Below are 25990 nucleotides of genomic sequence, written 5' to 3' on the forward strand. Positions count from 1 at the left end.
AGCTGAAGACAGGCATGACACATCTCACGATCCTCTGCTGCTAAGTTCATGTCTCCAGGCAGGTTTCTGTTTCTGTCCCCCATGTGTGAGATGCAGTCAGATGGAGACAAGAGCTATGGCTTTGTTGCATGGGGTCATGCAGTGGGGAAAGACTGCTATGCAGCAGTCACAGACCTGGATGTTCCCTGGGAGCCTGCCCCCAAAAGTGACATGCAAAACTGCACACTCACTCGTTCAACTGCAGCACCATGGTGCCTTTTTGCATGCCACAGACAGATTCTCTCAAAAAAATAAAGGTACTAAGAGGACTGTAAAGAGTCTAGAGTCCATGTGTGTCTTTCCTGAATGCCTACGGTGAAGGGTGTCACTGCCCTGCTCTTCAGGGTGGCCATAGGTAACTGCCCTCCTACCTGAATGGGTCCAGAGAATGTCTGTTTTGACGAACTTAGTTGATTGTTCCAGTCTCAGCTGGAAAGCTGCAGCTGAAAACAAAGGGAAGGCTGAACCTTCTGTAACAATAGGAATTCCAGAGACTGACTTCCTGTGAATTCTTCTTAGCCACTATTCAAATGTGTATCTCTGGATGCAGGCAGACAATCAGTCATCAAAGGCCAAACACAGGAAAACTCCAACTACACTGAGAAGAATGGCAGAGGCAAGGGCAGTGGAACCACCAGTCTTGTTTCTTGAAGCTGAAAGAAAGTCAAAAGAGGGGTCATTTAGACCTTTTTTTGGTTGCCTAAATCTTTCTGCACTTTCTAACACAGTCTTTGCCCAGAAGAACCTTTTACTCAAGTCTGCTTCCTACTCTGGCTTAGGTCCAGGCACAACCTCTCATTCTGAATTATTTTGTACAGAAAGGTTGCATTGACACACTATTTTTCAGAAAGATAAAAGCAAGAGTCCTGTATTGGTGATGGACTCGCAGAAGGACAGGGCTATGGAACAGGCCCAGTGAAGTCTTCCAGCACAGAATAGTTATCTGTGTAGCCCAGATACTCACAGTGTGTGCTTTGCCAAAGGATACCTTTCTTCCCTTCTGCTACAGGAGAGAGAACACGACGAAAGCAGCAATATTTTTGTCCTGAGGCTTGAAGTGTAGCAGCCTTGCAAGCCACCAGAATACGTATCTGAATTCAAGCTGCCTGCAAATCTCATCTGCCCATGCAGGAGGAATGTTGAGGACCCAAGTACTTGTGTCCTACCATATCCTTCAATGGCAGATGGGATAAATGGAGGCTGCAGAGAACCCTGAGGCCTGATGTGTATCAGATGGTTTCATCTCTACTGAAACATGAGGTGCTCCCAGGTTTCATGACAAACACATGAAAACTGCATCATGTAGGTGAACATAGAGGCCAAGATAAAGATTTGGCCCTGAGTGTGCCCTATGTAGGTGCAGATGGTGAAGGCTGTTTGGAGTACTTGAGACCAGCCTGTCTTGTGCCTCCCCTACATGAACAGCTATGTACAATACCTTCCATGAGCTGGCAGTGGTACTTGCTGTAGTTCCCCACAGAATGCAGATGCAGACGGTTACCATGCTGTGTCTGAAAGAAGCTTTTTACAAGGAATATCTCATAAGGGGGAATGAGGACTTCCTTCTCAGACGTGTAATAAGAAAAGCCTTGAACAGCTGCACCCAGGCAAGTGGTCACTGTGAAAAGAGTTTCATTCCCAAACCTCTGGGCTTCGTTCCGGTGGCGAGAGGTAGAGGTGAAACGGCCAAATCGCACCCTGCTGCCTACTGTGGCCTCTATATATAAGTCTTTGATCCCCCTGTGCACTTGGTAGCACTTACGTTTTCCCATGTTCTCCTTGCTGTTCTGCCATTCCTTCATTATCTGGATAGCAGTTGTTAGGTAAAAGTGAAAATATTTGAAAGTGAAGTTGTGTCTATAGTGCTCTGGAGAGCTTCCTGCTGTAGATGTGGCCCAGTTCAGTTGTGAGTGCAGGGAAGAGTTCATGGTGTAAGCCATGAGGACTATGGCATGACTCTCATGCATCTCCCTCAGGAGACCTACAGAGCTCTTTAAGAAAGCCTTCTGAGCCTCCTTCCAGAGACTCAAGTAGTCCTTGTTAGCAGCTATTTCCTTTTGGAAATAGTCTCCTCGCTCCAGTTCTTCCATCACCTGCTCTCTGCACCCCAGATACTGGTCATCAAAGGAATTCAGAGCCATATCCATCATGAGGTGGGACACAGCCTGCAACATAAAACCAAATGAAGATTAGCATCAGGAGTGTGTTTCCAGATGTATGCAAGCCAAATTTTTCCCTACCCTCTACTTACCTCTTTGCCATTATTGGCAGAGCAAGCACAGCAGGTAGGCATTTTTTACAAGATCTTCTGGAGCAACCTCAGGTTATTGTCCAAGCCTCACCTAAGGCAAATGTCAGCTGAGACACCAGAGTTCTTATTTGATGTGGATCAGTGGCATTAAAAACTTCAGGAGAGCAAGGCTCTGGAGCTTGGACCCATGATCCATTGATTTCAATATTCCTTTCATTATTAATAAGTGGTTGTGAAGAGGAAAAGGGAAGTGAAACAATGTGCTAGGGACAGTGCAGCCTGAACACTCCCAGAAGTTAATTTCTTTTTTCTTGTCTTGTCATAACTCTAGGACATGTTCTGGCTCCAGATAATGATGTTCAGCAAAGGACAGTATAGTAGCAGTGTGCCAAAACTTTCGTTCATCCAGTTAGGCTCAGTGAGGCCAGCTGGACTTGTCATGGGAATAAACATCAAACACACAAGTAAGAATTTATACAGTTAGGTGCTATAAAATGAAAGTAACTTCTAATATATTTTGCCTATGAAGCAAGACATTATCTGTTTCTACCATTTCTAATTAATAAAACCCTTGTGCAATAAGAACTAAGAAATGGTTTTAGTTATGACATTGCTCTTTTTGGTCTCCTAGTAGACTAGTCAAGTACTGTAGTCAGTTGATAGTTGAATTCTACAAGTAAATTAGGTGGATAGATGATGGTAGGGCAATAGATGTGGTCTATCTTGATTTCAGTAAAGCACTTGACACTGTCTCCCACAGCATCCTCGTAGATAAACCAAGGAAGTGTGGTCTTGATGATCAGGTAGTGAGAGGGATTGTGAAATGGTTGAAAGGAAGAAGTCAGAGAGTTGTGGTCAATGGGACAGAATCTGGTTGGAGGTCTGTGACTACTGGAGTCCCTCAGGGGTCGGTACTGGAACCAGTACTATTCAATATTTTCATCAATGACCTGGGTGAGGGAACAGAGTGTGCCCTCAGCAAGTTTGCTGATGACGCTAAACTGAGAGGAGTGGCTGACACACCAGAAGGCTGTGCTGCCATTCAGCAAGACCTGGACAGGCTGGAGGGTTGAGCAGGGAGAAACTTGATGAAATTCAACAAGGGCAAGTGTAGAGTCTTGCATCTGGGGAAGAACAACCCCATGTCCCAGTACAGGTTGGGGGCTGACCTGCTGGAGAGCAGTGTAGGAGAAAGGGACCTGGGGGTGCTGGTGGACAGAAGGATGACCATGAGCTAGCAATGTGCCCTTGTAGCCAAGAAGGGCAATGGTATCCTGGGGTGTATTAGAAAGGGTGTGGTTAGTAGGTTAAGGGAGGTTCTTCTCCCCCTCTGTTCTGCCTTGGTGAGGCTACATCTGGAGTATTGTGTCCAGTTCTGGGCCCCTCAGTTCAAAGACAGGGAACTGCTTGAAAAAGTCCAGCACAGAGCCACAGAGATGATGAAGGGAGTGGAACATCTCCCTTATGAGGAAAGGCTGAGGGAGCTGGGTTGCTTTAGCTTGGAGAAGAGGAGACTGAGGGGTGACCTCATCGATGTTTACAAATATGTTAAGGGTGAGTGTCAGGAAGATGAAGCCAGGCTTTTTTCAGTGATGTCCAGTGATAGGACAAGGGGCAATGGGTGCAAACTGGAACATAGGAGGTTCCATGTAAATATCAGAAAAAAACTTTTTTATTGTGAGAGTGACAGAGCACTGGAACAGGCTGCCCAGAGAGGTTGTGGAGTTTCCTTCACTGGACACATTCAAAACCCACCTGGACAAGTTCCTGTGTGATGTGCTCTAGGTGACCCTGCTCTGGCAGAGGGGTTGGACTGGATGATCTTTTGAGGTCCCTTCCAACCCCTAAGATTCTGTGATTCTGTGATTCTCACTTCATCTCAAATATTCAACCTAGACAGATGACCCAATTTATACCTTTCTTAGTTGCTGAAGTTATACTGGCCCATAAACTATACAGGGATTCAGTTTAATTTTCAATTATCCCATAATTGCTTTGAGGGAAAGCTAAAAAAGGAATAAAGCAATATTGTCACTGTCCTATCCATCAATACACTGCTTTTGTCAGAGCCTTGGCTGAGACAGGCTGGAAAATGAGAGAAACAATTTCATAGGATTTACTCACAAACACACTCTGGAAAACCATCTGGCTCCAAATGAGAGGGAATTTTCAGCACAGTAGTTAAATGTAATAAAGACTAGTAAGTAATGGAGAAGAGCAACTGAAAGCAGAAGAGTTTAAGCTGAACCCATAGCTCCCTAAATAATGTTTCAACTTTAAATTAAAAAAAAAATTAAAAAAATTAAAAAATGTTTATTTCAGTAGGATGAGTAATTTCAACATTTCAATTTTAAAAAAAGTATTTTACCCCCTCTTACCGGCCTTTGCAAGAAGATCAGTAACAGAAGAGTGGCCAGCAGCACTGTCATCCTAGGGTCCACTCGAGACACCGTAAAGAACATTGAGCTCAAGTAGAGGTCGTTTACAGCTGTTTAATTCCCTTCTTTCTGGAACAGGAAAATTCTGCAGTTTGTAATTTGCACTCAGGTTTTGGTGACAATTCTTCAACTAAAGATCATTCAGCAGATTCTTGCAGCAATTCAGAAGTTGTTCATCAAACCAAACAAAATTTGCTGGTAGATTGTGCCCCTAGGGAAGGGTCTAATTGTACCAACTCCTGCTGGTGTAGGCATCCTTCACCTTGATAATTCTGTTTTGTTCTTGCAAAAAGGAAGAAAACTCAGGTTTCAAGAAGTCTAAGGCAGTTTACCCCTGAGGAGTGCCATGTCAGGATGAGGTGGAGAGCACTTCTTGATCATGAGCTTGTAAAGCCCTTTTAAAGAAGTGCAAACCTCTGATAACACCAACACAGAAATGCAGAGTAGGTTGGAATCCCATCTGGAAGCAGAGATAATGTAACTGTCCCTCTCCTCCTTAGCTCCCCCTGGTTTCTAATAGCATGCTGCCAATCCTACCCTTACACCACTACAGAGTAGCAGCTTGTTGAACTGTTTATGATAAAAAATGCTCAGAATGAGTGTGTAAATACAGATTCTATACTGATACTAATCCCTCTCTACTAGCTGCTTTGCAGCCACCATTCCACCCAAGTGTGAAGCCCCACAGCCTCTTACAAGTCTTCTTTATGGAAAAAGAACCAAAAGAATGAGTCAGGGCCTCTTTCTGACTACAGAGAAGTGAAATCTGTTTTCCATTGTCTGCTAGTGACTGGCTGGGGGGAGGGGGCAACTGGAATCATGGTGTGATACCCTGAGAAAAGAGATGTCTGTGCAGCTTCTTGGATTCTGTGGGCAGAGAGAATTTACCTAATATTGCTGAAATAGGATGAGATTGTGTGAAGTCTCATAATGGGTTGCTTTCCAAGTGATCTATAACATTGCACTAGATGCTGCTGAAAGTGTCGGCAGCCACTGGTGACTCAGGATGATGACATGAAGGATGATGCAAAGTGGTAAGTGTAGCCTGTCTACTTCTCCTTCTTGGAATTGCTCCATCATCTTAGGCTGTTTTTCAGAAAACAGGTTCTTCAGCTGCTAAAAGTGAGTCCAGAAAAGGGGTTGTGAATTGATTCAGAGGCATTTCTGTCCCCTGTTCAGGTAGAGATAAAAAGGAGCTAAACTAGGATGAGCTCAAATGGGAACTTGGCAATCAGGATTAACAGCCCCACTGGAGTGTCAGAGTTGCTGTCAATGCATCTCCATATAATGCAGTTGCAGATTATGTCTCTATTTTTTCCCTTCTGGACCTTTAATGTGTTATCGTTTGAAGTGAGTGAGGAAGAAAGCCCACTGGATTTGCATTTTCAAGATTCAAAAGCAAGTAGTGTATTATTTATCACATTATGAGAAATATAAATGTCCATAAGATGGCAGCAGAAGACTTACAATGGTTCTTAAATCTGCATTGATTAGGTGAAAATCGAGCTGCTACATTCCAGCAGTGAATCTGTAATCTCATTGTGCACTCAAGTCCCTGAAGGCCGTAATGACTTCAGCCCAAACAGAGAACTGGTGACACAGTGCAGATGACATTATCAAGGTCTTCGTGTGCAGCTTCCCAGAAATAATATTTACTGAAAGGGAGAGAAAAGTACAAAACTAGCAGAAAGATGCAAATATAGACAAGAAGCTTGATTTTGGTTTTTGGCAAACAAAACCATACAATAACAAAGCCCCTAATTTTTCAGTAAAGCAGATACTAAGCTTTCACTAATCTCTCTAGTATTTTTCCTAGGAAAATTTTCACTGCTTTCAATAAGCACTTTGTTCATTTTTATCAGATGGTGTTCAGAGGAGAGTTTTTCTTTGGGCAGCGAAGCCCCGTTTGTTTGGCCAAAGGGGAAACCAGTCTCAGGTGTTTGATCACGACAAACAGAGGTACTTATTAACTGTCTTCTCCTTGGCCAACATCAGCATAGCTGGTGCAAGACATAGCAGCTTGTCAAACAAGAGATGCTCACACTGGCAGCCATCTCTGTGGACTTATCCTGTGTCCTTACTTCAGGGCAAGGTCTTTCAGAGAAATGCTGAACTCAGTAGATGGTGAATCAGGAAAACCTGCCCCTCACCATCATGGTGTACTGGGATCGTGATCTGAATTTCACTGTGGTCACTTCTGATTCACTCTGGGACACAGGGGGAGGGAGAAGGAAGCCTCATACACCTGGAACCTGCTCCTCAGGGTTCATAGGAAAGGAACAGGCTTTATCTTTTAGGCATCCCTAATTGCAGATAAAAAGGAAAAGAGAGAAGCAGCACACCAACCTGCTTTACATTAGCAGTATTTATTGCAGCAGTGGGGAATAGCTGCACCAGCTTACAGACAACCAGAGAGATTCAGTCTTTCTCAGTCTCCTGAGGGTCAGCAGTCTCTGTCCTTGAAGATGGGATCTGACATCTACCTCTCAGGGAAGAGAAGCTAACAGAGCACTTCAAGGAAGGCTGTGCAGAAAGTTGCTAAGGTATAATATTCATACCAGAGAAGGGAATGAAGTAGTGCAGAGGGAAGAGGATATGTATATAAATACACACAATTTTTAAATATGTATATATGCATATGAGAGAGATAAAAGTGGTCTTGAATAAACCAAATTCTGTCTTTTTGTTTATTTCATAAAGTTTATTGCTTCTTGTTTGCTTGCTTGCTTTTTTTTGCAACTGTTTATACACTTTTTCCCTTCAAGCATAAATACTAAAACATCAGAGAGTGAAAGAGTATTTTTTTGTTCTGCTTGGATATACTTGGTTTCACCAGAAACCAGCTGTAACAAAAATAACAAGGCAAGTTTTGTGACAGAATAATCAGAAAACTGATTTCTGGCTATGTCACTGTATTTCCACACTTCTGTCTTTGCAAAATGATCCTATACTGGAACACAGGGTGTTTCTTCTACCTGAAAAGAAGGCAGCCATTCCGCCTTCTTCCCAGGGAGCATCCCAGGATCAGATCCATCACACTTATATATGTTGTGACATTCTCCTTCTGTAATCCTCATGCATTTTACAGAAGACAAAATATCTTGTTATGTTTCTAAGACATACATTGATTTTCCTGAAAAGAGCCACAGTTTTTTCATGTTGTGTCCTGGGGATTCAAATGGAAGGAGCTTAGACAAGAGTCTTCTGGTGAAGCTCAAAATACAACAAAAGACAACTGAAGAAAAAGATTTTTGATGAAAGAAAGAAAGCTAATGCAAGCTCAGCAAGTGGGATAATTATTGCCTTGATGTCCTGAAGAAGACCCCTGTCTAAACATTTTTCATCCCTCCTTCCCACTCACAATCTTCTTTCTCCTTGGGTCGCAAGCAAAATTAATGAAGTGACCATCCCATTCTTAGTATCTCCCAAAGAAACGGTTGTAAGCCATGGAAAATCCTATTTGGTCAGAGAGATAGTCACAGGGAGGGTAGTTTTCACAACGCTCATGCATCTGCTCCATTGGACTTTTGTAATACTCAGCATACCTGGAGAAGACAAAGAGAGAGATGCTGTTCTGCAGATTCAGTCTATGTAGCTGGTGAGGTTTCACACTCATGATACTAACATGGGAAGGGTGATTCCTCAAGGTGCCCCAACAGGAGGCTTCTCATGATGAGTTAAACATCTACTTACATAGGTATGGACTACTTAATTAATGCTGGAAAAAGCTGGAATTGAACTGAACTTAAAGCAATTGCTCTTCAGATTTTATCAGCAAAGGACACCAGAGAAGCAGTTAGGTAGGAATTTTTTTGTCCCCAACCCCATTATCCAACTCTCAGGACTCTGTTGTTTATTTTCTATTTTATTTAATGATTTTCTGCTTACCTTTACTTGCCTCCAGTTTCTGCTCACTTTCCTGTTAACCACTGTTTTTCATTAGCTTAACAAGCTTCTTTTCATCATCTTCACTTCTGTTGTTGATAGCAATACTATCCCCACTCAGCTTTTGTTTTGTCAGGCTAAGCAAGCCCAAGTCTTCTAGTCTCAGCTCCACACTCTGGATGCGCTCAACTCCTGTTCCAGGCTTGGTTAATCTTTCCTGCTACAGGAGACGTCCTACCAGTATTTCATTTTGATTGGTGTATTGGAAAAACCCTGCAGCACCTTTGAATTCCATTTGTTGCATCCATATTTCCAGACTAACTTTACCTCACAATCAAATAATACACCAAGCTGTCTGTCTACCTCAGCCCTTACTGATTAGCATTTGCAGCAGATGCTACTTGTATGATGCACCTGTAAGTGTGCAGCCAGTAGTCAGTACAGTCAGTACAGTTGTTACTGCCTAATTTCCTCTTGTGTTTAATCACTGCAGGTTTCAACATCAAACAGTTCCTCTGCTACATACTCTGATCCTCTCTTCTACAGATGAGGCCTCCCAATCTTCTATTATCTAAAAACATTATCCTTCTAGTCCAAAGACAGACTGAATAAAAATACTTTTCGCCACAGTCCTACATGAGATAACGGCTTAAAAAATTCTTCCAGGAAATACATTAATGTATTAATGACCACTTAGATGACCACAAATTTCCCCAAATGTTTATAGCTTAGGATTTCTCCAAATCTCCATGCCTAGGATTTCCGCACAGCTTCAGAAAGAACAGCCAACCTGATCCAGCCTCATCCTTGCAACAGGGCTGTGCTTCCTTTCTAGGTAGCCAAAGACAATGACCAAGGCTCTGTGACACTTGTTATCCTGGAAATCGGCTCTTATGACCCTGCAGGTTAGAGCAGCTTCCAACTTGTGTGCTGCTGTCCCCATGGTTAGCCTAGATATCTAGTACTGGCTTCCTGGGATGTATAACAGGGTCCAGCTATGAGGTCTCAAAAGCATATTTTTTAAAAAAAACAAACATTTATCTATCAATGAGTGTCTCCTATAAACTTTTTGCTTCTACACATGAAGGTAATAACAGAAATGTACTACAAATTAATGTCTTGTCATGTCCTGTTGCCTTCCCACCCACTCCTCATAACAGGTCCAGAGTCCAGCTCTCAGCCTGACTCCTGAGTTACCATTCATAGAGGCTCGATCTCTTGTGCCTCTTCACAAAGGCATTGGCAACTTCCTTTTTAATCTTGATGCCTACCAAGAGAGAACACAGTGGATTAAAGATGTAGGAATCTGGCCAACACAAAACAAAGACCATTCTAACCTCTGAAATGGGACAATACTTACTTCACAGGCAGATGACTCTCACAGCCTATCCTAGTTGCCTATTCATCTCCACCCACCCCATAGTCCACTCAAAGCCCAACAGCTGAGCTCCTTCCTTTCTCTGATCTGCACATCTATGTGGAGCAAGGACCTTTACTGTCATAAATTCTATTCCTTTTACCACACAGCAAATGTGCAGAAGGCAGTAATGGCAGCATAAAATACAAGTAAGGAGGAAATTAAGGGAACAACACCCTCTCTTCCTAGCTTGCTTAACTTCTGAGTCTTAGCTTCCTTTCTAAATTTTTACTCAAACTGGGAACAATGTGGGATGCCAGCCACCAGGCCTTAAAGATTCCTGTAATGATCCACAAGCAACAGGCAGCACATGGAAATGTCAATGCTCGTGTGTGCAGAGCTCCGTGAAAGGTGAAGGTTATAAAATAATGTCAGTAAACATCACTCAGAGAGAAATACACCCAGGAGGTGTAAAGACCTTGGGGTTCAGGACTTGAGGAACATGAAAGGTCTTTTTGCCGTGATAGCATTGGCCTCTGATACCCGCTAACACACTGTGTCAGTGCAGTTGTTTATTTGCCCTCTCAGATTCATGGTTGTGCAAACCCCACAGCGCTGTGGAGCACCCCACAGAAAACAGACAGAGCCACTTCAGGGCTCAGCACAGCACAGCCTTTCTCCATGGGGCGGACCCACACCAGCCGAGGTGTGCACAGATGCTGGCACACCAGCAGCACAGGCAGCTGCACAGCAGCACGTGTTTCTGCAGATGTCCTCTGCCTGTGAGGTGAGAGTGGGTTTTGTGCCCTTCCCTCATCATTGTGAGGTGTTTGATTGTGTTTCTCTTTGCCACGTGACCCCTCTCAAGCAAGCTGGGGTTTGGTTTGGATCAAAACACTGCCAATGAATGAGCTGTCAGAAATCACCTTTCCCTGAACACTCTGTGGAATTTTTTTTCTCTTTCCCAATCTGTGTTTGTGCTGGCTTGCTGGAGAAATACCAGCTTTCATGCTCCACAGCAGCAATGTTATCCTTTAAGGTGTGAGAAGAAAGAGACGGAGAAGAATGAGGGGGAATTTCCATACAGATTTCTGCCAGGATTAGCCTGCTGCAAAAGCTGTGGACATCCCACGATGTGCAAATCCCCAAGTCCCAGGTGACCTGGTAGAGGAGGGACTGCAGCTCAGTAGTAGCTAAGGCAGGCACCTATTTTCAGGCTCTACAGCTTGTGGGATTTGGCAGGGATGTCACAGCCTGTTGCTGCATGTCACCAAACCTTTCTGCTCTATGATCCTGCTTACCAGACTGCCACTCAACCAATCCAAAGACCAGTGCCTGAATGCCCAGGGGCAGGTTCTGCTCTCTTAGTAGACTGGGGACACAGAAGTCACTTTGGTTAATCTCTGAGGCCAGCTTGGAGAAGCGGGAAGACTGACCATGCTGCTCCACCTACATCAACCTGATTTACACTGCTAACAACTTGCAGGACGTATGTCTTGCCTGAGTTGAGGATATGCAGGCTGTGGCACTAGCAACCCCGGAGCAATGCTAGGCTGCTGGTGCAGGGAGGATGATCTCCCTCCTGTCTCCTGGCCCTATGGCTTTGAAAGGCAGCTCCTCTGTTTACTGCAGGTGACCTGCACCTCAGCCACTGAACCACTGAGGGAGAAAAAAGGGAGCAGCTGGAGGGACTCAGAACAGCTTTTGTTCATCCCTCGAGCCTCTCAAAGAGAAGAAGGGGAGTAGATGCAGGAGAATGGTGCTGAGCTTCAGTCACAATGATACACTACTCACTGTCAGCACTGGGAGATCCTGTGGGGTCTTTGGGATCTGGAAGACAGACAGACAGAAATTACTTTGTGAGTCCTCTGCTCCACTCTGTAACTGAATCCCTCTGCCTGCTGGCTCCCCCCACTTTCCCAAAAGATCTCTCTTCCTCCCAGAAAGAGTTCTATTAACACCCACCATTTAAAGGTAGACTTTCCCACCACAGCAAAATTAACCCATCATGCCAGGATTTGTTTAATTTAAGCTTCCTCTGAGCCAGATTAAATGACAAAATAAACGTACAACCACTGTGGAAGCTGGAGGAAGGCCTTCTTCCTTCTCCCTCCCCACCCTTGTGAAGAGCAAGGAAGGCTAAGCTAGGGGACCATTTGAGCAAAACAGCAAATTGGAACAGAACCTAAAGATAGCTGAGCATCTCTATTTTTGGGAAGAGACATTTCCTTAACGCTAGGGAGGAGTCACAAGCCATTGGTAGGGAAGAGAAATAGAGTAAAAAAAATTAGGAACAACTCTGTTCTCACAGCTTTATGGCTCAGGGTTGAGGTACCTGGCTCACCAGTCCTCCCAAGAGGAATTTACACACAGTATTTCTGTGTTTAGTTCTAATCTTAATCCTTACTGCTCCTTGCAAACACCCAAGGAAAGCATTGTCTAAGAGAAATGGAAGGTCTCCTAATCTTGGCTCTCCCACACTGCCCTATTTCACAATTTTTTTCTTCTACTATTTCACCATACCTTTTTTAAGGAGTGTCAGTTCCACCCAAGTCACCAGGTATTTGGCATAAGTGTATTTATGGGCAGAAAAAGGACTCTTGAGGGCAGAAAAAAATAACAACTGTACTTGAACAAAAACTTGGTGTGAAAAGAGTTGTGTATGTTTCTGTTTTTAAGCACTGTATACATTCATTGAATTAAAAATAAATAAATAAAAATTATAAGTTACTCCAAGGCCATTAAACATTCTGGAACATAATAGCAACTGGGGGGAAAAAAACAAAACAAAACAAAACAAAACACCAATAAGCAGATTTATATATGCAAGAGTGAAAAAGTAGCAAGAGACTGACAGAAGGAAAAAGTAGGGCCAGGTAGGTGATTCTGCCCCTCTACTCTGCTCTGGTGAGACCCCACCAGGAGTGCTGTGTACAGTTCTGGTGCCCTCAGCACAAGAAAGATATAGACCTTTTGGAGAGGGTCCAGAGAAGGGCCACCAAGATGATCAAAGGCCTGGAGTACCTCTGCTATGAAGGGATGCTGAGAGAGTTGGGGTTGTTCAGCCTAGAGAAGAGAAAGCTCCAGGGAGACCTTATAGCACCTTCCAGTACTTGAAGGTGCTACAGGAAAGCTGGGGAGGGGCTTTTCATCAGAGAAGATAATGATAGGACAAGGGGTAATGGTTTTAAACTGAGAGAGGGGAGAATTAGGTTACATATTAGGAAGAAATTCTTCACTATCAGGGTGGTGAGGAACTGGAATGGGTTGTCTAGGGAAGCTGTTGATGCCCCATCCCTGTAGGTTTTTTAAGGCCAGGTTGGACAAATTTTTGTGCAACTTGATCTAGTGGTAGGGTTCCCTGCTCATGGCAGGGGGTTGGAACTTGATCTTTAAGGTCCCTTCCAACCTTAATGATTCTATGAAAAAAATGAGCAAGCAAAATATATTTGCCAGCGTTGAATCATGATGTGTCTGATACCAAAGACTGAGCGAAATTTAACTCTGAGTGAGATAATACAGGAAAAGAGAGTTCCCTCCTGCTCAGCTTCTTTTTTTCCTGCTATAAAGGGAAAACGCTTTTCTGATCTTTCCTCCCCTTCCTCTCTCTCTTCATCAACCATAGAGCTGCCACTACATTGCTGTCTCTTCATTGTGAAGGCACTGTCACTAAGTCACCTTCAATGTGAGCTGCTCTTACTTCCATGGGACAATTCCCGTTTTTTTAACCACCAATAGGGAACTTTTTTCTTCCATAATTTCTCCACGTCCCACACTTCCCTGCAGTTGAAGGCTGGACTCGGTGCCTGTCTCCATGATCCTACAGCACCCCAGGGTTGGCAGGCACAAAATCCCTCTCCCTCTGGCCAACACAAATCTGCCTGCAGCTCAACCGTCTCACTCAAAACTGAGCATGCAGAATAACTTGGCCAGTTCACCTAAATGCTGAACTATTTCAATCCTTAAACATATCAAAATGTTTGAATTCTCTGCTGCAATTCAATGGTGCAACCGAGGAGGGGGCAGGAGGGGATTGACTGGTGGAAGAAAGTGCCCAGCAAGAGATGAGGGTCTCTATCTCCAAGCCCTTCCTTATCTATGGCTGTCTCAAGGGATCTGAAGTTGTGCCATGGCCAGAGATGCACCTCCTCCCCCCGAAGCTCTTTCCTAGACTGGCAGAAGGCTGACTGCAAGTTGCAGAGTTGAGCAGCACTCCCAGGAGCCTTCCCTAGATGTCCCCTTACCTTCTCCACAACAGCAGAGGGTTGCCAGGGCCAGAGTCACCATCAGCAGTGCCAACAGATGCCTCATGTCTTCTTTGGCTTCACTGGTCTCCCTAACCTCAGAGCTTTCCTCGAGGTTACTGAAGTTCTCTGGAGCTTGCTTTTGGGCAGCAGTTTATATCCTGTGATTGCCTGGAGGGATCGGGGCTCTGGCTGGTGTTCCCGTGTCTGAGCTCCAAAACAAAACCCAACCTTCGAGCCAGGAGCTATCAGGTCCTGGCAGCCATTTTGACATCCATCTCAGGACTCATGGCATTTCCAGAAGATTTTATCAGAGGTTTTTAATGGGACCGTTGAAGAAAAACAACTGGATTAAAAAAAGAAAAAAGGCAAAAAATAAAAGCTTTTATTATAAACATTAAAGTCATTCAGCATCTTGCTGGAAAGCTAAGGGAGAGACCAGCACACCCTGAAGCAGAGCAGCTTCTTTTGTGTGATGGAGTTCTCTCATGTGGAAAATCAAGTTAAGCTGAACCCAGAGGTGACCCTTTTCCCCCACCCCACCCTGGCTCACTCCTCTGAAGGGTAAAAAAATCCACAAAACAGTTTGCAGAGGGCAAACGCATAGTAGATTTTCACTTCAGACAATTTGACCAAACCACTTGGGAGAGCTGAGATTTTTATACCATTGGGATCTTTGGTGGTTAGTTCAGAGAAGAATCCTTTTTTTTTTTTTTTTTTTTCCTGGAAGTCTTCCTAATACAGAGGCTGTTAGTCTGGCTTTTCTTGTCTAAAAATCAAATAAACCTTGGAACTCCAAAACTGTTTTATTCTTCAGGACCTAAGCGGCTGTGGTTACTTGGTATGTCAAGAGTCCTTCATGGGCTCTTCCACAGCCTAGCTGCCAATAACACCATACTCCCCAAACCCATTTTCACATTTTCCTCCACCTCACGTTTAGTCCTCCTTGACACCCCATGCAGATGAGATATACAAGGGTTACAGAATTAAAGCCTACAAGGCTTCCAAGGACAGTCAGAGCCATTAGGAATTCTGCTGATCCCGAGAAACACTGTATTTTAGCTTAGAGATATTTCAGGATTTGGGGGGAAGGGGCATGGTGGTGGAATTAAAACTATTCTACAGTCCAGGAAAGATTGAATATGCAGATAAAAAAATTCTAGCATCCAGTATCTTAAAAAGCAACAGTTCTAAAATAAAAAAAAAAATCAACAAATAATAGGTATTCTAGGAAATTTATGCTTCCAAAAGAAAACTTTAAACAATATAAATACACAACTCTAGTAATCCAAACAGCTTTACTTCTCTTCCCAAATTTTCCCAAGCTTTCTAATCAGCATGTAGTCTCTTAAACATGTTTGGTTATTGCTTACACTGACAAAATCCCACATAAATCTCTGGTATTATTATTTTTACTGGTAAACCCAAGGTTGGAATCACCAGATATTTCTGGACAGAGGCTCAGACAGCACTAGCTCTGTGCCTTCCATTTTGGGAGTGTCACAGTGCCTAGTCAAACCCAGACACAGCACACTTGTTGACTTTAGGTTATGAAAGTTTTGCCCTGGTTCATGATCATAAGACTCACCTACCTGGGAACATGCAGAGCAAGTGTGGGTGTAAATATACCAAATCCGCATGGCTTCTTTTCCTTAAACTCATTTATCTCTCAGTTTTTCCTTTGTACAAAGCTTTAGCAGCTGTCAGGGTGGAGTTTCCAATCAGAAGTGTTTTTAATAAATAAATCTAATTTCTTTCCAGAAGTTCATCTTCAAAGCTGGCAAAGCCTTGAAGCATATTTTGCAAGAAGATGTGTGCTTCTAATGTGGCAGGTAGATTTAACTCTAGACTTAATTTCACAGAATAGTCAACAATTTGATAATTTATACCTCATTGCCTTTGATAGTGTGCCATGAATCTTTCCCACTTCTATAATTTGCAGGTGACTGTGGAAGCCTGCAGATGTGAATATTGAAACCAGATGTGCTGAGCTGAGATAGATGTTATGTCTCCCACACACCCCACACCAAGGGGTCTCTGAGCTACTGTGGCTGCTGACTAGCCTGGAGCAGTATTGCATTGTTGGGCATGTCAGCACTGATGCTTCTTGGCCTGGGGACAGGTTCTACAAGGTGACCTGGTGCTGGTGACAAGACGGTCATGCTTACTCCTCAGTGGGCTGGGAGGTGCTCAGCAATCTGTGCACAGGGTCAGGCCACATCTTGATTTCAAATGAGTTATGAACAGTAAAATAAAATTGTTCTAGGTAAATAAAGTTGAGCTTAACCCCAAGCACTCAGTTTCTTTTATTTTTTTTTATTTACCACCTGAAGCCCTCCTTCACGTTTGATTTCTGCAGCTTTCTGGCACTACCAAAATCATTGCAAGTAGAAAAAAGGGCATGAAAGGGGATTCCAAAAATATGAGTGAAGTCCAGATCACACACTACTTTCTACAGGAGCACCCTACATCAGGACCTGAGAGTTGCCTAAAGGTAGGCAAGATGCAATTTATAGGCTTTTTCTGTCACTTAACTCCTGCCCTACCTTTGTTTTCAAGATTAAATAGGTTCCTTCTGAATTTTATTTCCCAAATGAGGAAAGATATTATAGATTTCATTTTCAAAAAGTGCATCTTGCTTTGCTTTCTGAGCACCATGCCATTTTAAAATGTCTTCAGACTGGGAAATTAGATTTGCCAGTGACTTCTAAAAGAAGCCACTTGCAGACCGTGGAACAAAAAGCATTTTAGGTCTTTCAAACCGTGATTGGAAGGTAGTGACGTTTTCCATAATCTGTACGAGATTCTAGGACAAACTCAGCTGCTTCTTGGAAAATTGCACATTGCAACCCCCCCACTCCCAAAACACAATGACTCATAAGAAAATAGTATCAAACCAGCGATTTATTGTGTAGTAAACACCCACATCCTGAACTCTCTCTGATCTCTGCTACATCAGCTCAGCGCTAATTAACACAGTGTAGGAATCCATGGCTACATGGGAGAGAAGCAGCAGGCAGGATAACATAGAAGAACACAAGCAACCGAGTATGTTTCAGAGCCACTGCATTTCTGGGGAGGGTACCCTGGGCTCCAGGCCCCAGGGTGGGGGCAGGGCATCCTTTACTTATTTCTTCTCTTCCCAAAATAGTGCTTGTAAGCAGCAGCGTAGCCATGGCGAAAAGCGTACAGTTCGCAGGGGTAGAAGTTCTCACAGGCCTCCCTCTGGTGTTCCTGGGGTCCCTTAATGCGCTCCCTGATCCTGCAAAAGTAGGACAGGTGAGTGGTAAGTGCTGTCATCTTAAATATCTGTCTATGGCTTTATCCTGCCCCACAGTCCTCCACAGGATTAAGGGTTCACCACCAGATTCCATCATCCAGCGAGCAAGATGTTAGCAGATCAGGTTCTGTGTTCACTGCACCCAGAGGCTCCTGCCTCAGCCTGAGGAAGAGACCTCCCTCCACAGCCCCCCAGTCTGCTGCCTTCAGCTCTTCTGCTCTTGCCCAAAGCTACACATGGAACAAAGACCTGAAACATCCTGAAAAGGGGTCACCTGGTACTACAGAGAAGGTTTGCCTTGACACCTTGCTAGGAGACAACTTTTGTGCTTCAGCCTTTATTTTCAGATGCCCTGCATGAGGCATGAGACTGCCCATATCTGCTTCTTATGGATGAGACAAGGAGGCCCCCAGACAGCCCTGTGATTCAGAGCAGGTCATGTAAACTCTGCGGTAGAGCTGAGGAATAGAAGAAGATCTCAAACAGAGCTTCGTTTCTGGCCTTCTCATGCTGATTCCCTCTCCTTCTGTTGATGTTCCCTTCAGAAAAATGAAGCAGAGCCTTCCCAGCTCATGATGTCCTCAAACACAAGAACTCACTCTCTGTCACCTGAGTTCTGTCTTCGCCCAGGGTTGCGGACTTCATGGGCCCCTTACAGTGAGAGAGAGGCTGAGGCTTCTCAGAAGTCACCATGGTTTTCTCCCCTGTGCCTGGCAAGGGGAGACCTTTCCCCACTCCCATCCTCAGTGTCCTAAGGCCATAACATACCTCTCCCGAGAGATGCCTTGTAGTCTTGTGTCAGCTTGTATGAAGTCATTGGCCCTTCGCCTGTTGAGGAAGGGATCTGTGAAGACAAGGGGGTGTTCAGAATGGATAGACACTTTTTCAAGGCCAGCTTCCATATTTGTTGCAGTCTCCTTGTCTGCCCTCCCAGGCACAGTAAAACCCAGACCTTTTAATATTCCCTGCTGTCCACCCCACGGGCTCACACAAGGGCTCTCCCTCTGACTTGTGCAGCCCATATGGAAGTGCACATGCTGCTCTAGCTCTGCTGTTACTCAAGCCATCTGGGGTAAAGCTACTGTGATTTTGCTGCTACAGCCACTCAGAGTCAGTGAGGCTTGACCAAGAAGTAGGTGCCAAGCTGTGCAGACCCTGGGAGATCTGGGCATGCTCATTATAACTAGTAGGAATGTGAAGTTATAAACAAAATTAGGAAGGACTTGAGTAAGTCCTTCTGCCGCCAAGGCTAAGCAGTCACTGTCTGTCTGGCAGATTTGGACTGAGGTACCTGAAAGTCCCTTCTGTCCTTTTTGAGAAACATCACCGTACTATTGCAGAGTTTATGAGTGTGTGAATATCTTTGGTGTTAGCTCCCACATGTGCCTTTGTGCTTCTGACCAGCTGGTTTTTTAATTCCTTCTCCTAGATGTTCTAATTTCTTTATAGTTTCAAACTGTCTGTTCTATAATCTCTCAAGGTTATTGCTTGTTCCATGGTGAGACTCTCCACCCGCCCTTTCATGCTTCTCCTCTGACACGCTACCTTCCAGATCCAGGATCCCTCCTGCCCTCATATCCCACTTGCTTCTTCCCAGGTGCTGGGAGCAAGGCTCTCCCCATCCTTGGGGAAGTACAGATCATGTCCCTAGCTTCTGCATTACCTTCTTCAATGCTCATCACAGAGCTTTCTGAGCAATGTCCTTTTCTAGTATCACTTAACCATTTTAAGTGAATGCAACAGGGCACTAAGTTCATGATTCTTTGTTGTCCAAGACTCATTATATTCTTTGTAAAACAAATTCATATGCACTTCTTCCCAGACATGTGAAGTTTTGTTTTCTTTTTTTCAGACTCTTCCTATTCATCCTGCCATTCTATCACCCTCTAAATTCAATTTCCCTGGGCTGAGTGGTTCTGCCTATTTAATCTCCACAGTAAAGAACAAGGAAATGTCTGTAGCACACTTCAAGAAAATAGAAAAGCAGTTTCTTACTGAGATACTCATGGGATTCCATGCTCTCATGGGACTCTGGGGAAAGAAAGAGCAAAACATGGTAAGACACTATATTGATGGGATTCACAGTCTTTCATAAGCCACAGATCAATAGAACATGCACACACAAATCAGAGAAACTGGGTTTTAATGCACCTACTTAAAGAGAAAGGCATGATCTAGCATTTATATGAGGAGTTCAGAGTGTTCAGGAGTTTAAAATGGAGCAACCTGGTGTCTCAGCCAGGACTTCAAGGCTTGTGCTTGGTCTTCCAGCGTGTGATTCTCAGGTACAATTCCTCACCTTCATGTTCCTCACACTACAGATACCTGCTTACCTTCAAAGCCTGCTTGTATGCTTAGGGAATGGATTAGTACAGTGAGATGTGCTTGACTCTGGCAGGAAACAACATCTTAATTCCATCAGTATGGGAGTGTGTGCTTGACAGGAAAAGGGGGCAGATATGATGGAGAAAGGGAAATCTCCCTGCTAACAAGGAAGAACTAGGAATAAGAATTCTTATTGTAGTCCAGACAACAGAGGGGCAGAAAGAGGAGCAGCAGCCTGCAAGGTGAGCAGGAACAGAGAGGAAGTGGCTGAATTATCCTGGGCCACAAATCACAATGACTGAAGCTGACAGCTCTGAAACAGGGCTAGGATGATCTGACACAAGGGCAGAAAAGCAGGCAAGAGATCAAGTTAAAGTTAAAGACGTGTTATGCAACACTAAGTTGAGTGCAGAACAAGTGAACAGACCCAAAGATGTCTGCAGGTTTGGAGTTACCACTCTACCCAGTAAAAAAGATCACGTACCATAGCAGGTAGCAGCCACCACCAAGACAGTCAGGAGTGTCAGGATGAGGAGAGTGCGCATTGTGCCAGTGCAGGGAGGAACCTCTCACTCTGTCTCTCTCGCCGTGTCTCACTCTTCCCGCTGAGGGCAGCTGGAGATCCTGTGCTGCCTGCAAAATTAGCAGTGGAATGTTTATTATGAAAACAGAGCCAGGAGGGGGCCATGAAAGAGCCTGGGGAGGGCAAGGACTGGCTGCTACACACTCTTAATGGAGCCTTTACAAAACATCCTCTATTAGCAGATCGAATCAGGTCTTGGGAAGGAGGGGCCATGCCCCCTTCCTCTCCCAGTTCAGGGCTGGGGACTGTAACGCACAGGCAAGTATGTCATGAACACTCCACACTCAGAAAAGTTGGCCTGCACAAGTGGAAGGAATTTCAGAGGCTGCTGGGGGCCCAGAAGGAGAGGTGTGTGCTGATCCCAAATGTAAATGTTTGCCTTTCTAATTTTTCCTCTGATCTGCCCTCTTTGCCCTCACCATCCTCTCTCTGGGTACACCTAGCCCAGACTGTTCAGTCAGCTTTGCTGACAGAGACATGGAGAATGAGGCTTCAAACCCTCCCTTCTCACTCAGCCCCTCTCCCTCCAGCTGGCCCCTGCTGTAGTCCCAGCCTGCTGGTCCTCAGAGGAGGAATCCAACCCTATTGCCCTTTTCCCTTTCCTACTTCACTGCTCCAGGAGTGATCAGCAGCAAACCTAGGAGAGTCCCTTCTGCTGAAGGGGTCATTATTTTTTCACTGTGATAACAGCAGCACCCAGAACCCTATTTCTGCAAGTCCTCACTGTGGTCCTGACCCTACACAGTTCTTCCAGCCCAAGGGGCAAGACCTTGGGGAAGGCAGATGCAACTGTGTGTCTCAGGACAGCTGCCCCTCCGGTCTAGCACTAGCAGTCCTTGCCCTACTGGGCACTGAAGTCAGATGTCAGTGTAGGGCTTTTTCCCAGCTGAGATGAATGTCCCAGGCCAGCAGTCTCTGGTGGCATAACCTCACCTTCTAACACCTAAAGAGCTTGGCAGTCAGCTGCAGCAAACAAAAGATGGGGTTATACCCCTCTCCAGCTCTGTGCTACTATAGGAGGGTGTGAAAGAAGGAAGGAGTTACAGAGATGGGCATCCTTGCTTGGTGAAAAGCAAAGGGGAGTAGTTTGCTAGAGGCAAGACAGGGAGGGAAGGTGGATACCCAGTGCCTGCCAGCCCTCCCCCATAGCAGTGGTGGGGCTGGGACCATGCACACTGCCTGGGGATGAGGCACAGTCACCACTGTTGTCTGATCCAAGCGGTTGTGACAGCTTCTTTTGTCCCATGTGTACATGCAGGCATCAGAATTTCTCACTGACAGGGTACAGACTGAGTGCAGTCTGGGTGCAGACTATTTCCCCCCAAGCCAATGTGGTGTTGTCACAGCTGTTGCCTGCAGAGTGGTGTTCTGGGGACCCACACTGCAGGTGACACAGCCAGGAACTACAGGGACAGCTAGCCAGAGACTAAGACTTACCCAGTGGCAAGTGAAACTTCAGTGGAACAAGATTACTCTGAGCTTTACAAGTTCAGAAAAGCTCATGTTCTCTGGGAGAGAAACTAAGGAGGACCTTCAACTTCAGACCAAAGAAAAGTAACTGCTTTTCTTTACCCATTATCCCACCATTATGCAGAAAGCAGCTCAGTCCTGCACCATTAATGTCCTCATGTCCTGCCCGTTTGGTGCAGTCTGAGATGAGGAGGAAAACAAGATCGTGCTCAGGCAAAAGCCCAAAGTCTGCCATGGACACAAGGAGAACTATGACTTTTCTGTTGTCCCTCCATGTCCTACAAGTCTGGTCTCTTTAAGGGAATTCTCTGCTCTGGGATGGTTTGCATTCTTTAAAGGCCATGGCTTTGGAGTTAGTATTGAATGTGGGTTTTACAGGTTTCCTGAACGTCTTGTACACTCTGGAAGCTCATGGCAGCTGCCAAGAAAGAGAAGCTGGAAGGGAGATGCTGGAGGAGAGAGCCCAGCAGGAAAGCAGTGGGACACAGAGAAGAAGATTCTGGGGGTACTTTGGAATGAAGGTGAGGCTAAACAGCAGGAAACTCCAACAGACTTTCCAGACAAACTCTACTTAACTATCTTCGTGCAGGACAGAGCCCCTCTGTTCCCTGGAAGATTCTGCGTCCATTTCAGAGGACTCTGATCTCAGAATGTCTGGAGCATCCCTTGCCATCAGCCACAAGAGATGAGCCACAAACACCACTTTAATCCAAATGTTTCATTTCTTACCACAGAGGCAATGCAATTTCCAAGGGATGAATAAACATATCAGCTATACAGCTCTATACCAACAAAACTTCAGGGATCACTTGCCCCTGCAAAAGTACATCTCCTTTCCACTGTCCCTGCACTCCATACTTCTCCAGCACTCATCTCCCCTCCCCAGCATTAGTGTGCTGCCCCAGAGGTAGCACACAGTGAGCCCAACTCCCCTGCTTTCTAGCAGCATCCCCTGGTTAGAAATACAGAAAGGGAAGCAAAGATGAATTGCCTGCAAATGCCAAGGAAATCTCCATAGAAAAGCAGCCCTCTGACCTGTCTCCTGCTGGAGTGGAGAATCAGAATGTTGCACACAACAGCTCCTAACGTTTTGCAGCTGTGAAGCACCAGCAAGGCATTAGTAACATGCAGCCGTCCAGGAAAAGCAGGGCGGTTCCTGCATACTCACCAGCCGTCACTTCTCTGCCAGCCTGCAGCTCTTGTCTGAGGGGGCAGCTCTCCCGGCGTCCTGGACCCTGGACTGAAGAAGAGGGGCCTTTTATTTATTAGCATTGATCAGTGACTCCTCCCCTCTTCTGTCTCCCACTCTCGATCCACCCCCAGGCTACCACCTTCTCTGTCAAAAACACCTTCTGCCCACCGCCAGGAAACGAATGTCCTCAAGGAACTGAGCCAAGAGGGAGAGAGCCAGAGCAGACTCCAGGGGCTGGTAGGGGCACAGCCACATCCAGGCTGCCTGTCTGTGCTCGGGAGCAGTGAATGAGCAGAGGTCTGAGGACAAGCTCCAGAATTCTTCTTTGGAGCAAGACCACCCCCTCTTCCACCCCATCCTTCCCTGGCTGTTCTCTAACTAAAGCTGCACTGCTCGCCAGGGCACCTGTTCTTCCACAGGGAGCAGGAGGCCAGGAGCCTTCTCCCATCCCCTTTCATGCTCCTTTTGCAGCTGTCTGATTCCCCCCTCCTAACAGCAGGCTTATGTCTGATCAAAAGCTCACCTGACAAAGCTGTCTGCTTTTGGAGGCAGCTCTGAAACCTCCAAAAGTCCCAAATCCTATGAGACAAAGATCTGGTTTATGCAAATCCAGTCCCCTGAGGCGCACCCTCACTGCTCACACCAGGCCTACAAAAGTGCTGGGCAACATGTCAGACAATCCAGAACATGTGCTTGCTGGACTGGGCTACTGGGCTTCTGGCCCTCCCTGCACCCAAGCCACGAGCACTTGTGGTGCACCAGGCTGGGATGCTGAACTGTGGAAGGAGCAACACAGAGGAGCGCTCCCTCGCTCAGCAGAGATCCATGCCTGGTGAGTGCTCAGCATGGGGGCTGGTAGGTCCAGACCTTGAGTAAGGACAGGCACAGCCTGAGGGACTGAGCTCAGCAGAGGTGAGATGGAGGGGATGACCAGCTGCAGAATCAGTGGCTTGGGAAGTTAATAAAGAAGACCCATCACATCTATTCTCTGACCAATCAGCTGGTGTGTGGTCCAGGAAATGACTGACTTAAAAAGGAAATACTTGTTGAGGAAGTTTGCTGATAACCCAAAGCAAGAAAGCAACAGCAGTGAAAAGAAGGCCATAGAGCTCATGCAGGGGAAAAGGATGGCCTTGAAAGCTGAAGTAACAGGAACAGGACAATATGCAAAAGCACAAAGGCAAGATCTTCTCTGGGAACCAGCAGTAAGAATCCTGCTGTACATGAAGAGCTCATAAACTGGAAGTAAACACAAAACAGAAGGAACAGCTATGAACCAACAATCATGAAGGTGGTTACAGAATACTGATTCTGAGATGTCTACTGAAAACGTGTTAGCAGAGATGGGCACCTGTTAGTGTGATTGGATAAGATACCAGTGAGACCTCAGCAGAAGCCTCTGTATGGCCCAGGTCACCCATGTTCATGGAACAAGAATTTCTATGGGAAAAGGTGTATATGAGGACTAACAAGGCAAGGTGATTTGCAGTCACCTCCAAAATGACACTTTTCACCATAGCCTGTGGGAGTCACCAAGCCTCTCCTTCTCTGCATTGTCCATTGTCTCTGCATTGACTAACAATTAAGTTTTGTTCCCAGTACCCCTCCAGGAGCCGTTTCAGAACCCAAAGCCCTCATAATTAGGAGAAGTCTCATTTCCAGCCCCTGTGTCTTTAGGGCCATAATCCATACCAATGTACCTCTCACTGAGTGCCCATCCCAAGAATGCTTCAGCAGTCACTGAGCACTGCAGGAAGGGGATGAACCCCGTTAGCTCTGCAACAGAGCAGGATTTCCAAAGCTGGGTTGTCCAGAGTATCAAATAACTGAACTCATCGACCTGGACAGCCTTTCCAAGCTTGCTCCTGTGTTTCAGGATGCAAGTTAGTCAACCACCACGTGGTCTATGGCTTAGGAAGCGATTTCTCAACATGATAAACAAGTGCTTTTTGGAACAACTAGTTCTACAGCACATGAGAAAACAAGACTTTATTTTTACTTTTTCATTTAGTCCTAAGTAATACCTAGGAACTGATCCAAGAAATAAATATAATTGAGCCACTAAGTAACAGTGTCTGAGTATCCACAATGTAATTAAAGTCAACAACCTCATGAAATAAATCGTGCTGAAAACTAGCATACTGACACTAAGCTTTAGAAAGGGAGATGTTTTTTAAACACAGGAGCTAGTCAAAAAAACTATGAAATAAAAATAAATGGAACACATTTCAGACATTTAAGGAACCTGATACACATATCTGAACTGTACGTTTGCTCTGACAGCAAACTGACTCAGCTACCCCAAATTAATCCTAAAACTAGTTCAAAAATTAGTTCAAACTGGAAAAAAACACACATATTTAAACATTCCAAACCTAGATTTTAAAAGTTCCAAAGGTTAAAAGAAAAGGGAAACACATAAACAGGATAAATCTAGTTTCACAGCAATTGAACAATTTTGTTTTCAAAATAACTGAAATTATTAATTTTTATTTCAGTGGTAGGATGGGAAGAGAAGAGTCATTTCATAACAAATGAGTTTTTTGTTTTCTTTTCCAAAAAAATACTTAAACATACATCTTTGAAATATGTACCCACCTTTCCCCTGAGAAGAAATTTGCCCCCAGCATTACATCTTTGTGCAAAAATAGAAGTTTCTAGTGCAAAAATACATACGGGTTCTAATTGAAACTTATTACAATGTTAATCTACATATAGCCTTAGAAGTTATTGTAGCAACCACTGTCTGATGCTTACAGATAGTGTGAGTCTCCTGTGGAGGAGGAAGGTTCACCTGCCAGCTCACATATTATTATTGTTTCCTGCTTCCTCCAACATTTTAGCTCAGGGTGTATTTTAGAAATGCCCCTTTCCATCCTAGGTGATGACTTCCAGTGACTTTCTCCTGCCCATGGGAGTGGGGCAG

The 25990-nt window shown here is 44.9% G+C and overlaps 3 protein-coding genes across 3 annotated transcripts; all 3 read right to left on the reverse strand.

The window, feature by feature from the left end:
- Positions 1–597: 597 nt before the first annotated feature.
- On the reverse strand, positions 598–4752 carry ART4 (ADP-ribosyltransferase 4 (Dombrock blood group)). The gene is made up of 3 exons (XM_009999011.1): positions 4669–4752; positions 1478–2204; positions 598–692 (listed from the first exon to the last, which is right to left on the reverse strand). Exons 1-3 carry the CDS (start codon positions 4750–4752, stop codon positions 598–600), a joined length of 906 nt encoding a protein of 301 aa, XP_009997313.1.
- A 3391-nt stretch (positions 4753–8143) lies between these two features.
- Positions 8144–14281, reverse strand: BGLAP (bone gamma-carboxyglutamate (gla) protein). Its single transcript, XM_009999012.1, has 4 exons — positions 14215–14281; positions 11765–11800; positions 9811–9880; positions 8144–8273 (listed from the first exon to the last, which is right to left on the reverse strand). The coding sequence occupies exons 1-4, from the start codon at positions 14279–14281 to the stop codon at positions 8144–8146; spliced, it is 303 nt and encodes a 100-aa protein (XP_009997314.1).
- Positions 14282–17099: 2818 nt separating this feature from the next.
- On the reverse strand, positions 17100–20451 carry MGP (matrix Gla protein). Its single transcript, XM_009999014.1, has 4 exons — positions 20304–20451; positions 19490–19525; positions 18263–18338; positions 17100–17476 (listed from the first exon to the last, which is right to left on the reverse strand). Exons 1-4 carry the CDS (start codon positions 20362–20364, stop codon positions 17338–17340), a joined length of 312 nt encoding a protein of 103 aa, XP_009997316.1. The 5' UTR covers positions 20365–20451; the 3' UTR covers positions 17100–17337.
- Between the last annotated feature and the right edge of the window lie 5539 nt (positions 20452–25990).

The sequence above is a fragment of the Chaetura pelagica genome, unplaced genomic scaffold, assembly GCF_000747805.2.
Source record: "Chaetura pelagica isolate M959 unplaced genomic scaffold, ChaPel_1.0 scaffold725, whole genome shotgun sequence".
Lineage (NCBI taxonomy): Eukaryota > Metazoa > Chordata > Aves > Apodiformes > Apodidae > Chaetura > Chaetura pelagica.